The sequence below is a fragment of the Salvelinus sp. IW2-2015 genome, linkage group LG26, assembly GCF_002910315.2.
Source record: "Salvelinus sp. IW2-2015 linkage group LG26, ASM291031v2, whole genome shotgun sequence".
NCBI lineage: Eukaryota > Metazoa > Chordata > Actinopteri > Salmoniformes > Salmonidae > Salvelinus > Salvelinus sp. IW2-2015.
This window is the reverse complement of record NC_036866.1, coordinates 40,583,778-40,596,099: the sequence shown is the minus strand read 5'-3', so window position 1 is coordinate 40,596,099 and position 12,322 is coordinate 40,583,778. Positions and strand designations below refer to the sequence as shown.

Below are 12,322 nucleotides of genomic sequence, written 5' to 3'. Positions count from 1 at the left end.
AGCAGGTAAGGCCTCGCAGGAGCCTGTAGGGCAGAGTAGAGCAGCATTTCAACATCTCCCCTGTGTGAACCAACACTCCCAGAGGCTGAGCATAACCATACACTCCCTTGTGGTTTTGATTTGGGGAAGGAGAACAGACCGTGGCCTGTTTTCCRCAGGCTCTCACGTTACTGCTTCTTCCTCTGAAGTGATGGATCTTGTGGAACAGTCCACTCACCAATGGACAGATGGACATTCAAAACCTGACCAAAACCGCTGCTACCCCAAAGACACTTCTATTACATATTGTATTATTACATTATTATATCCAGCTATATTCTGGAAAGTCTTTATTGAAAAGTGAGGTGAAGTATTTTGTCAGAAAACTAGGGCTGGGAATTGCCAGGYACCTCACGATATGATATTATCGCGATATTTAGGTGCCAATATATGTATTGCGATTCTCATGATTCCATATGACTTGCGATTCGATACTGCGATTTGATTGCGATTTCCAAACATATTGCTCACAACATGTCTTCCGCAGAGAGACAAGAGAGCATGAGAGAATTTGTTTTGATCAATCATCGAAAATAAGTGCTGAAAACACGTTGGCTCACTATTTTTTTTAAAGAATACAGAGAACAAGCTGTAGGATGAAAAATAGGAGAGTTTTGGCACAGGTGCAGACTAGCGCTAGCTAACGCTACCTAGCAAAAATTTTGAATAATTCCAAATAATAMAATAAGTCATACTGTGTGAGGTAATTGTTATCAGACAAGTTGTTGTGATGACAGAATTTTCACACTGAGGGGTAATAGGGATTTCCACCAAGTGACGCTGAAAAGTGGAGCCCTTACCTAGGGAGTTGGAACCTCATTTCAGATATGCCCTTTATTTCTTCGCATAAACACACAACGGTCATTTGAGGCTATGCTCGCATACTGTTGCCGATTAGTCAGGCAGCTTCCCATTCCCATCTATTCATCTGCTACACAGATGGACAGAAAAAAATCAAAGCCACACATGACATTAAGACAATGGCCAGTCTACCAGTCAATAAAGTACATTGCTAGCTCAGCATGAGTGCCCATGTGAGAGATTGAGCCTGCATTAACCTCACAGCTACGCTGTCCTCACTGACCCACACACCCAGTGGAACTGATTTAAAATGGCAAACACACTGAGGATGACACACACACACACACACACTGAAGCGACACACACACACACGGCTGTGCCACGGTTTCTATGGAAACAGAACCACACCTTCTTTGTGGCTCTGCCTGACGGGCTCTCACCCGATGTGAACCCAGAGGTCACATGACCAGTGTGTCCGCAGCCATAGGCGGATTAGAGGAAGTCTTAGCATTTCTAAAGCCATACTCAGGCTGCCACTGTCACCTTGCTGCCTATAGCATAGCAGCTCAGCTCCCTTTGCCCTCAGTCACACTGACARACACACATAGAACGCTACCAGGTCTGGTCATGGTATATCTGCCATGAAAGGAGAAGGTATTAGCTGTTCAATGCTACTATGAGATATGGAACATTTCAAGTAAAAGRTGTACAATTTTAGGCTTAAAGGGATACTTCAGGATTTTGGCAATGAGGCCCTTTATCTACTTCCCCGGAGTCAGATGGACTTGTTGATACCATTTGTATGTCTCTGTGTCCAGTATGAAGGAAGTTAGAGGTAGTTTCGCCAGCCAATGCTAACTAGCGTTAGCGCAATGACTGGAAGTCCATYGGTATCTACTAGCATGCTATCTGACTCTGGGGTACACTGACCAAAAATATAAATGAAACTATTTCAAAGATTTTACTGAGTTACAGTTCATATAAGGAAGACATTTCAGTTGAATGTATTCAGTTGTACAACTGACTAGGTATCCCCCTTCCCTTTTAAGGAAATCAGTCAATTGAAATAAACTAGGCCCTAATCTATGGATTTTGAATGACTGGGAATACAGACGTACAGTTGAAGTTGGAAGTTTACATACACTTAGGTTGGAGTCATTAAAACTCGTTTTTCAACCACTCCACAAATGTCTTGTTAACAAACTATAGTTTTGGCAAGTCGGTTAGGACATCTACTTTGTGCATGACACAAGTACTTTTTCCAACAATTGTTTATAGACGGATTATTTCACTGTATCACAATTCCAGTTGTAGAGTTACCAACACTAAGTTGACTGTGCCTTTAAACAGCTTGGAAATTTCCAGAAATGATGTCATGACTTTAGAAGCTTCTGATAGGCTAATTGACATCATTGAGTCAATTGGAGGTGCACCTGTGGATGTATTTCAAGGCCTACCTTCAAACACAGTGCTCTTTGCTTGACATCATGGGAAAATCAAAAGAAATCAGCCAAGACCTCAGAAAAAAAAGTGTAGACCTCCACAAGTCTGGTTCATCCTTGGGAGCAATTTCCAAACACCTGAAGGTACCATGTTCATCTGTACAAACAATAGTATGCAAGTATAAACAACATGGGACCACGCAGCCGTCATACCGCTCAGGAAGGAGACGCGTTCTGTCTCCTAGAGATGAACGTACTTTGGTGCGAAAAGTGCAAATCAATCCCAGAACAACAGCAAAGGACCTTGTGAAGATGCTGGAGGAAACGGGTACAAAAGTATCTATATCCACAGTAAAACGAGTCATATATCGACATAACCTGAAAGGCCGCTCAGCAAGGAAGAAGCCACGCTCCAAAACCGCCATAAAAAAGCCAGACTACGGTTTGCAACTGCACATGTGGACAAAGATCGTACATCAGTCCTCTGGTCTGATGAAACAATAATAGAACTGTTTGGCAATAATAACCATTGTTATGTTTGGAGGAAAAGAGGGGAGGCTTGCAAGCCGAAGAACACCATCCCAACCGTGACGCACAGGGGTGGCAGCCTCATGTTGTAGGGGTGCTTTGCTGCAGGAGGGACTGGTGCACTTCACAAAATAGATGGCATCATGGGGAGGAAATTATGTGGATATATTGAGGCAACATCTCAAGACATCAGTCAGGAAGTTGAAGCTTGGTCACAAATGGGTCTTCCAAATGGACAACGACCCCAAGCATACTTCCAAAGTTTTGGCAAAATGGCTTAAGGACAACAAAGTCAAGGTATTGGAGTGGCCATCACAAAGTCCTGACCTCAATCCTATAGAAAATGTATGGGCAGAACTGAGAGAAATTGTTGTGCAGCAAGGAGGCCTACAAACCTGACTCAGTTACATCAGCTCTGTCAGGAGGAAGGGGTGAAAATTCACCCAATTTATTGTGGGAAGCTTGTGAAAGGCAACCCAAAACATTTGACCCAAGTTAAACAATTTAAAAGCAATGCTACCAAATACTATTTGAGTGTATGTACATTTTTGACCCACTGGGAATGTGATGAAAGAAATAAAAGCTGAAATAAATCATTCTTTCTATTATTCTGACATTTTCACATTCTTAAAATAGTGGTGATCCTAACTGACCTAAAACAGGACATTTTTACTAGGATTAAATGTCAGGAATTGTGAAAAACTGAGTTTAAATGTATTTGGCTAAGGTGTATGTAAACTTCCGACATCAACTGTATCTGTTGGTCACAGATACCTTAAAAGAAAAGTAGGGGCGTGGATCAGAAAACCAGTCAGTATCTGYTGTGACCACCATTTCCCACATGSAGCTCAACACATCTCCTTCGCATAGAGTTGATCAGGCTGTTGATTGTGGCCTGTGGAATGGTGTACCACTACTCTTCAATGCTGTGCAAAGCTACTGGATATTTGCGGAATTGGAACACTCTGTCGTATGCATCGATCCAGAGCATCCCAAACWTGCTCAATGAGTGACAAAAACCCGCAAACTTTTACAGATGCAAAATTGAGAGCATACTGTTGGGCTGCATCACCGCCTGGTACGGCAACTGCACTGCCCACAACCGCAAGGCTTTCCAGAGGGTGGTGCAGTCTGCACAACGCATCACTGGGGGCAAACTACCTGCCCTCCAGGACACCTACAGCACCCGATGTCACAGGAAGGCCAAAAAGATCATCAAGGACAACAACCACCCGAGCCACTGCCTGTTCACCCCGCTACCATCCAGAAGGCGAGGTCAGTACAGGTGCATCAAAGCTGGGACCGAGAGACTGAAAAACAGCTTCTATGTCAAGGCCATCAGACTGTTAAACAGCCATCACTAACACAGAGAGGCTGCTGCCTACATACAGACTTGAAATCATTGTCACTTTAATAAATGGATCACTAGTCACTTTAATAATGATTATATATCTTGCATTACTCATCTCATATGTATATACTGTATTCTATACCATCTTGCCTATGCCGCTCGGTCATCGCTCATCCATATATTTATATTCTTATTCCATCCCTTTACTTAGATTTATGTGTATTGGGTAGTTGTGGAATTGTTATTTATTACTTGTTAGATATTGCTGCATTGTCGGAACTAGAAGCACAAGCATTTCGCTACACTCGCATTAACATCTGCTAACCATGTGTATGTGACCAACATTTTCAGCTTCCAGGAATTGTGTACAGATCCTTGCGACATGGGGCTGTGCATTATCATGCTGAAACATGAGGTGATGGCTGCGGATGAATGGCACGACAATGGGCCTCAGGATCTCGCCACGGCATCTCTGTGCATTTAAATTGCCATTGATAAAATGCAACTGTGTATCTTGTCCGTAGCTTATGCCTGCCCATACCATAACCCCACCGCCACCATGGGGCACTGTGTTCACAACGTTGACATCAGCAAACCCCTCACCCACACAACGCCATACACGCTGTCAGCCATCTGCCCGGGTACAGTTGAAACCGGGATCCATCCGTGAAGAGCACACTTCTCCAGTGTGCCAGAGGCCATCAGTGGTGAGCATTTGCCCACTGAAGTCGGTTATGACGCCGAACTGCAGTCAGGTCAAGACCCTGGTGAGGATGACAAGCACGCAGATGAGATTCCCTGAAATGGTTTCTGACAGTTTGTGCAGAAATTCTTCGGGTGTGCAAACCCACAGTTTTATCAGGTGTCCGGGTGGCTGGTTTCCGACGATCCCGCAGATGAAGAAGCCAGATGTGGAGGCCCTGGGCTGGCATGGTTACTCGTGGTCTGTGGTTGTGAGGCCGGTTTGACGTACTGCCAAATTCTCGAAAACAGCGTTGGAGGCGGCTTATGGTAGAGAAATAAACAGATTCTCTGGCATCCGGACATTCCTGCAGTCAGGATTTCAATTGCATGCTTCCTCAAAACTTGAGACATCTGTGGCATTGTGTTGTGTGACAAAGCTGCATATTTTAGAGTGGCCTTCTATTGTCCACAGCACAAGGTGCACCTGTGTAATGATCATGCTGTTTAATCAGCTTCTTGATATGCCACACCTGTCAGGTGGATGGATTATCTTGGCAAAGGAGAAATACTCACTAACAGGGATGTACACAACTTTGTGCAAAGAATTTGAGAGAAATAAGCTTTTTGTGCATATGGAACATTTCTGGGATCTTCAATTTTAGCTTATGAAACATGGGACCAACACTTTACATGTTGCGTTTATATTTTTGTTCAGTGTAGATAAGGGGGGGCCTCATTGCCAAAATCCCAAAGTATCCCTTTAACTTTACCAGTTAAGTTTGCAGACAGACKTGCTATGTGGCAAAAGTCTGCTAAGACACACTGCTATCAGAAGTATCTAGGGGTCAAGGTCATGAACTACTGGCTTTGACAATCACTCCCCAAAAACAATTCATTTAGATGATTTCAGTCAGCATTGACCCTGAGACATAGAGCAGGCCTGCAGTGTGTGTCAAGCCTGGCTGAGCTCTTTGTGTGCGGTGGAAATTACCTCTGTGATCAATAGGCTCAGAGGTAGCAGGGGCCACCGTGGCCTGCTGGGAGTGCTGTCCCTAAGGGGGCGCGGGGTCAGGCCCAGGGTTTGATCCYTACGCCCCAACAAAAGAACCAGGATGTGTCGGAACAAAGGCCACTTCCTGCTGGAGAGGCTGGGAATTCGCCCCGGTAAAGATCACCCCAGAGCTGCACCATAGACCTCCCATCATGCATCCTGTRGGCTGGTTCGCTCCCCTTCATGTCTCCGCCCCTCTTGCCAAAATAATAATTTGATTCGGCACTACTCTGTGACTGAAACATGTTTCTGCCCTCATTGTTGCTCTTTACTCACGGCCTGCATTGTGAGAAACATTCCACTATCACCAGGAAAACCAAAACCTTTGAAGTAGAAGATAAAGGATTAAATCAAGCTGGGAGAGTTACTCTCAAGACTGGAAGGTTTGCCACTGAGAATGAGAGTTGGGCTCAGGAAGCAAATATAATATCATACTGACTGAGCCAGGTTAAGGTGTGAAGACCTAAAACACTACTTCTCTCACTATCATCAGCATAACATTACACCTGGTCAGACGTTCATTGTCAGATGAGTCATACCTATTCAACTGGGGCTTGAGGAGACAAAAGCACCATGACCTCTCTCTCTCTCTAAGACCAAACGTCCAGGGGCTGATGAAGAACAACACAGGCAGATGGAGGCATGTGGTTGACAGAGAGATTATTAGCTCTGGGAAGGGGGGGGGGGGGCTGTGAAAGGAGGTTGGTGTGTGCCAGCCAGCAGGGAGTTGTGGTGGCCAGACGGGGGTCAGGCAGACTGACACACAATGGCATCATTCCACTGCTCTGGCCCTCTCCAGCCACCCAGGTCCTCGGCACAGCTAGCCAGGCTGCATGTCTCTGTCCATCCTACTGGGGAGAATARCAGGGGGATGGAGTTTACAGGGATGAAGTTTACATTCGGTTATGTTTTGTAATTCTAGCCACTTAAAAAAGGTKAATTAAGTGTCTTAGAGGAAGAAATATAAAAAATGTGCCACTGGCACAAGCAWTAAATAAAATTGTGAAGAATCATATGACAGGCCTACAGCGAAACTCTTCACTTGCCTCATGAACTACCTCTGAGTCTGACTTCCTAATCTAAATCAGAGATCAGTCATCCCCTCACTGACACTGTAGTACGGAGGGGAAACTAGAGAAGCAGTGGTTGAAGGGTTAACTGGGCCTGGGAGATATACACAAGTCAGACACAGTGGTGTGGCTGAATGGGGATATGGGTGCGTGATGACATAAGTCTGAAGCTGAGTACACTATAAGTACATGTCTCCATGGCAGCCTGTAGCATGTTAGGACATGCCACAAGTCTAGGACAGGAGGAGAGGACATGGCTGGGACTGACCCACACCCAATTGATCAGACATGTGTCTCAGGCACTCTGTGTCTAACCAAAAACATGGAGTTCCTGTCAGGATTCAGGACAACAAGGCAATGACCTCAATGAGGTATGGAAATGGTAAAAAGAAATAAAGGATTTAGAACATAGAAGCAGTGAATACTCTGTAGTGTTTGATATCCACCATGGACACACACTAGTAAAGAAAAAATAAACTAGACTCATCCAGGGACTTAATAAGCAAGCAAAGCGAGTCACCACACACATTCTGTCATCACCTCTGCTGTATGTAAAGCATAAAGTATTTGAGCAACACGGGCAAACTCAGGTATAGTGATCAGTGTCATATTATGCAATAGTCTGTCACTCAGCGATTAGCCTCTAGAGCAGGGGTAGGGGCAACTAGATTCYGCCACGAGCTGATTGTTGTCGGAGTGAATGGTCAAGGGGGTCAGAAAATTAATATAATAATTTAGACACTGCAAATAGACCACACCTAAACCCAAAAAGAGATTTTTWAAAAATAATAATTTCACACCTTAATTACATTGAGACATGATCACGTCTCTTTTGTGGGAATACTTGAACAGACTTCCTAAATTAAACACATTTATAGCATTTTTACTGTCTTTTTTAAAAACTTTTTTTTTTTTACTGTCTTTTTTTAAAACTCAAAACTAAAATCTGACCTATAGTCACTGTAGCATAACACTGCATAGCACTCATGATATTAAACCCAAGACAAMAAATAAACTTACCACGGTGCCCCGAATATTCGGAAACCCTTGACTGTAACCTCAGAGTCCTGCAGGTAAGTACAGTTTGAGAGGAGGGCCTGAACATCGTCAAAGTCCTCAGGTCTCAGCTTGGAGACGGAGGGAAAGCGATAGTAATCCTGCTTGACCAGCTCAGCCATGAAGTCCTTGTCAAACGTCAGTTCATGGTTCCCTGCGATCACCACCTTGAATTCATACGGTAGACTCCCTGCAGGAAAGACAGAGACAGAAAGAATTGTTGAATATCAAATCAAATATTTAAATACCCAGAACACAACAGGTGTAGTAGACCTAACCATGACATGTTTACTTAGCCCTAAACCAACAACGCAGTTCAATGTAAATAGTCCGGGTGGCCATTWGATTAATTGTTCAGTAGTCTTATGGCTTTGGGGTAGAAGCTGTTAAGGAGCCTTTTGGACCTTGACTTGGCGCTCCGGTACAGCTTGCCATGCAGTAGCAGAGAGAACAGTCTATGACTTGGGTGACTGACAATTTTTTGGGCTTTCCTCTGACATCGCCTAGTACATAGGTCCTGGATGGCAGGAAGCTTGGCCCCAGTGATGTTCTGGGCCGTACGCACTTTTCCTCTGTAGCACTTTACGGTCAGATGCTGAGCAGTTTCCATACCAGGCGGTATTGCAACCGGTCAGGATGCTCTCAATGGTGCAGCTATAGAACTTTATGAAGATCTGGGACCCATGCCAAATCTTTTCAGTCTCCTGAGTGGGCTTTGTCGTGCCCTCTTCATGACTGTCTTGATGTGTTTGGACCATGATAGTTTGTTGGTGATGTGGACACCAAGGAACTTGAAACTCTCGACCCGCTCCACTACAGCCCCGTCAATGTGAATGGGGGCGTGTTCGGCCCTCTTTTTCCTGTAGTCCACGATAAGCTCCTTTGTGTTGCTCACGTTGAGGGATGAGGTTGTTGTCCCGACGACCTCCCTATAGGCTGTCTCATCGTTGTCGGTGATCAGGCCTACCACTTATGTCCTCAGCAAACGTAATGATGGTGTTGGAGTCATGCTTGGCCAAGCAGTCGTTGGTTAACAGGGAGTAAGCGCACACCCCTGAGGGTCCCCGTGTTGAGGATCAGCGTGGCAGACGTGTTGTTGACTACCCTTACCACCTGGGGGCGGCCCGAGAGGAAGTCCAGGATCCAGTTGCAGAGGGAGGTGTTTAGTCCCAGGGTCCTTAGCTTAGTGACGAGCTTTGTGGGCACTATGGTGTTGAACGCTGAGCTTGGATGCCACCTTTCTAACAACTCAGTTCGTCAAATATCTGACCTGCTAGAGCTGCCCRGGTGAATTGTAAATGCTGTTATTGTGAAGTGGAAACATCTAGGAGCAACAACGGCTCAGATGCAAAGTGGTAGGTCATACAAACTCAGAACAGGACTGCCGAGTGCTGAAGCGTGTAAAAAAATGTCTGTCCTCGGTTGCAACACTCACTACAGAGTTCCAACTGCCACTGGAAGCAATGTCAGCACAAGAACTYTTCGTTGGGAGCTTCATGAAATGGGTATCCATGGCCGAGCAGCTGTACACAAGCCTAAGATCACCATGCGCAATGCCAAGAGTCAGCTTGAGTGGTGTAAAGCTCACTGCCATTGGACTCTGGAGCAGTGAAAACGTGTTCTCTGGAGTGAGGAATCACCCTTCACCATCTGGCAGTCCAACGGATAAATCTGGGTTTGGCGGAAGCCAGGAGAACGCTACCTGCCCGAATACATACTGCCAACTGTAAAGTTTGGTGAAGGAGGAATAATGGTCTGGGGCTACTTAGACCCCTTAGATTAAAGCTACAGCATAAATTGACATTCTAGACAACTATGTGCTTTCAACTTTGTGGCAACAGTTTGGAGGAGGCCCTTTCCTGTCAGCATGACAATGCCCCCATGCACAAAGCGAGGTCCATACAGAAATGGTTTGTCGAGATCGGTGTGGAAGAACTTGACTAGCCTGCACAGAGCCCTGACCTCAACCCCATCGAACACCTTTGGGATGAATTGGAATGACGACTGCGAGCCAGGCCTAATCGCCCAACTTCAGTGCCCGAKCTCACTAATGCTCTTGTGGCTGAATGGAAGTAAGTCCCCACAGCTATGTTCTAACATCTAGTGGAAAGCCTTCCCAGAAGAGTGGAGGCTGTTATAGCAGCAAAGAGGGGTGACCAACTCCATATTAATGCCCATGATTTTGGAATAAGATGTTCAATGAGCAGGTGTCTACATACTTTTGGTCATGCAGTGTATATATATTTACTGAAATAGAAAGTTGTCTTCGAGAGGTTAAGGGAACGGTCCATGAAAGTAAAACGCCACAAATGAAAAGGTGAAGGCTTCTTGACCTCCTCATATCACAGTAAACATTTCCCCTCTCTTAACAAAGAGCAATAGCTGCAAATGAAGACCGTAGTTACCCAGTCAACGCACATCTATTAAAGTCAACAAGTGACATTTTAAAAATGTTCATTTGACCTTTTAACTTTCTTGGAGATAAAGGTCCTTTGTCCCAGTTACTTCATCTATTACCACGCTAAGACTGTTCTGTATAGAGCTCATATTGAAAGCTCAACTTCATTTTCTCTCGGCTGTAGACTAAAATGAATTTGAAACTAAGGAGGATGGCAGTGTTTTAATAATGTGTAGCCTTCAAGGAAAATGACTTCTTCCTTTTCGTAGGTTCTTCATCTTAAAATGTTTTATTGCAGTAGTAAATATTAAATAAATGTCAAAGCAGACATGAGAAGACCACATTAGACTAAACGCTGTTGTAGTAACTTACAGATATTTACATTTGATCAGATTGCACAAAAGTGATTAGCCTAGATAGAGGTTACTGTAACAGTATGATGAGTGTTACAAAACAGCATTGTGTGTGCATTAAAAAGAGACACTTTACCTAGCCAATCGTTGAATTTCTTGACCTCAGAGGGTAGGCCCAGTTCAGTGAAGTCTCCAGTATGGAGCAGGACGTCCCCGTATGGCATCTGGATCCCATCGGTCCTGGAGTGTGTGTCCGACACGCAGACGAAACGTGTATGACCGGAGGGTTTAGGGGTGTCATAGGGAATGGGCTCCACCCTGTCATCGAAGAAGGACAGCATAAATCAGTTTCTTAGCTTGTGTCAAATTATYAAAGCAGCCCTGTGTCAATCAAATWAAAAAATCCCCATGAAATCCATCAGTTTAAGATAAAGATAAAATAAATTATAATWAAAAAAATGTAAATAAAAATTGGTGGATTGCATCTCAATCCCCCACATCCTCRTATGTCGCCCTTCCGGATCTACGGTGGAAGGTGGCCAGGCTACATTGGTGTTTGTCAGACCATGAGACATCTCGAAAAATCAGTTCTCTCACAAAAACGTAGTCCGAATGGTTTGGCCTACAAAGTAATATGAAAAGTGTCCTGAGTTCACTTATATCTCCTAGACATATACAGTTTTGAAGTGTCTGTCCTTCCTTATAATTTATTTTTTATTGTCTTTTTTGCCATTTATGAATGTGTTATACATTGCGTTTCTATGGGCTATATTGTAGTAAAGGCCAAAGTCAACATTTTATCCCCCAATAAGTAATATATCTAAATGGGTCCTAAAATTCAAAATCAAATAACTAATTCCATATGTTAACTTAGTAGAAACACCCTCCCAAACGGCTTAGACTTTGAAGTGAAGCTAGTGCAGGTCCCTCATCCCTCAGCCTCTTGCCAGACTGAGGCAGCCAGGCTGTGACTGCGAGGTCATGTGGGATGTGGGGCTGGCAGGGCTAGACAGGTGCCAAACTGTGATGCATGGAATGAAGATGGCAAATTAGAGATTAGGCTGCCAGCTTCAATGAGTCGCCCGAGGTGTTTTAATGCAAACCTCCACAACATCCAGGAGGTTATTCAGAACTCCATACTCCTGCCCTGTCAGATATGAATAAATGAGCGTACCTACAGTGGCTCCGGAAAGTATTCAGACCCCTATACTTTTCCCACATTTTGTTAGTTACAGCCTTAACGTCCTTAATTCTAAAATGAATTAATAAAACAATTCCTCCTCAGCAATCTACACAACACCCCATAATGAAAAAGCGAAAACAGGTTTAGAAATGTTTGCAAATGCATTAAATAACAGTATTTAGACCCTTTGCTATAATGACCAAAATTGAGCTCAGGTGCATCTTTTGTTTTCTTCTTGATCCATCCTTGAAATAGTCTTCTAACACAAAATGTGATTGGAGTCCACCTGTGGAAATTCATTTTGATTTGAACATAATTTGGAGAAGACACCACACACTTTATATATATTACCCCTATATACCAAAA

The 12,322-nt window shown here is 44.1% G+C and overlaps 1 protein-coding gene across 2 annotated transcripts in view; it reads right to left on the bottom strand.

The window, feature by feature from the left end:
• LOC111953071 (metallophosphoesterase MPPED2) overlaps nt 1-12,322 on the bottom strand; it is a 53,569-nt gene that overhangs the window by 11,996 nt on the left and 29,251 nt on the right. For both annotated transcript variants that reach the window (XM_023972162.2, XM_023972163.2), the window contains exons 3-4: nt 10,910-11,091; nt 7,987-8,212 (exon numbers count right to left, since the gene is read on the bottom strand). In XM_023972162.2, coding sequence (XP_023827930.1) covers nt 7,987-8,212; nt 10,910-11,091 — 408 coding nt within the window. The remainder of the gene's footprint in view (nt 1-7,986; nt 8,213-10,909; nt 11,092-12,322) is intronic.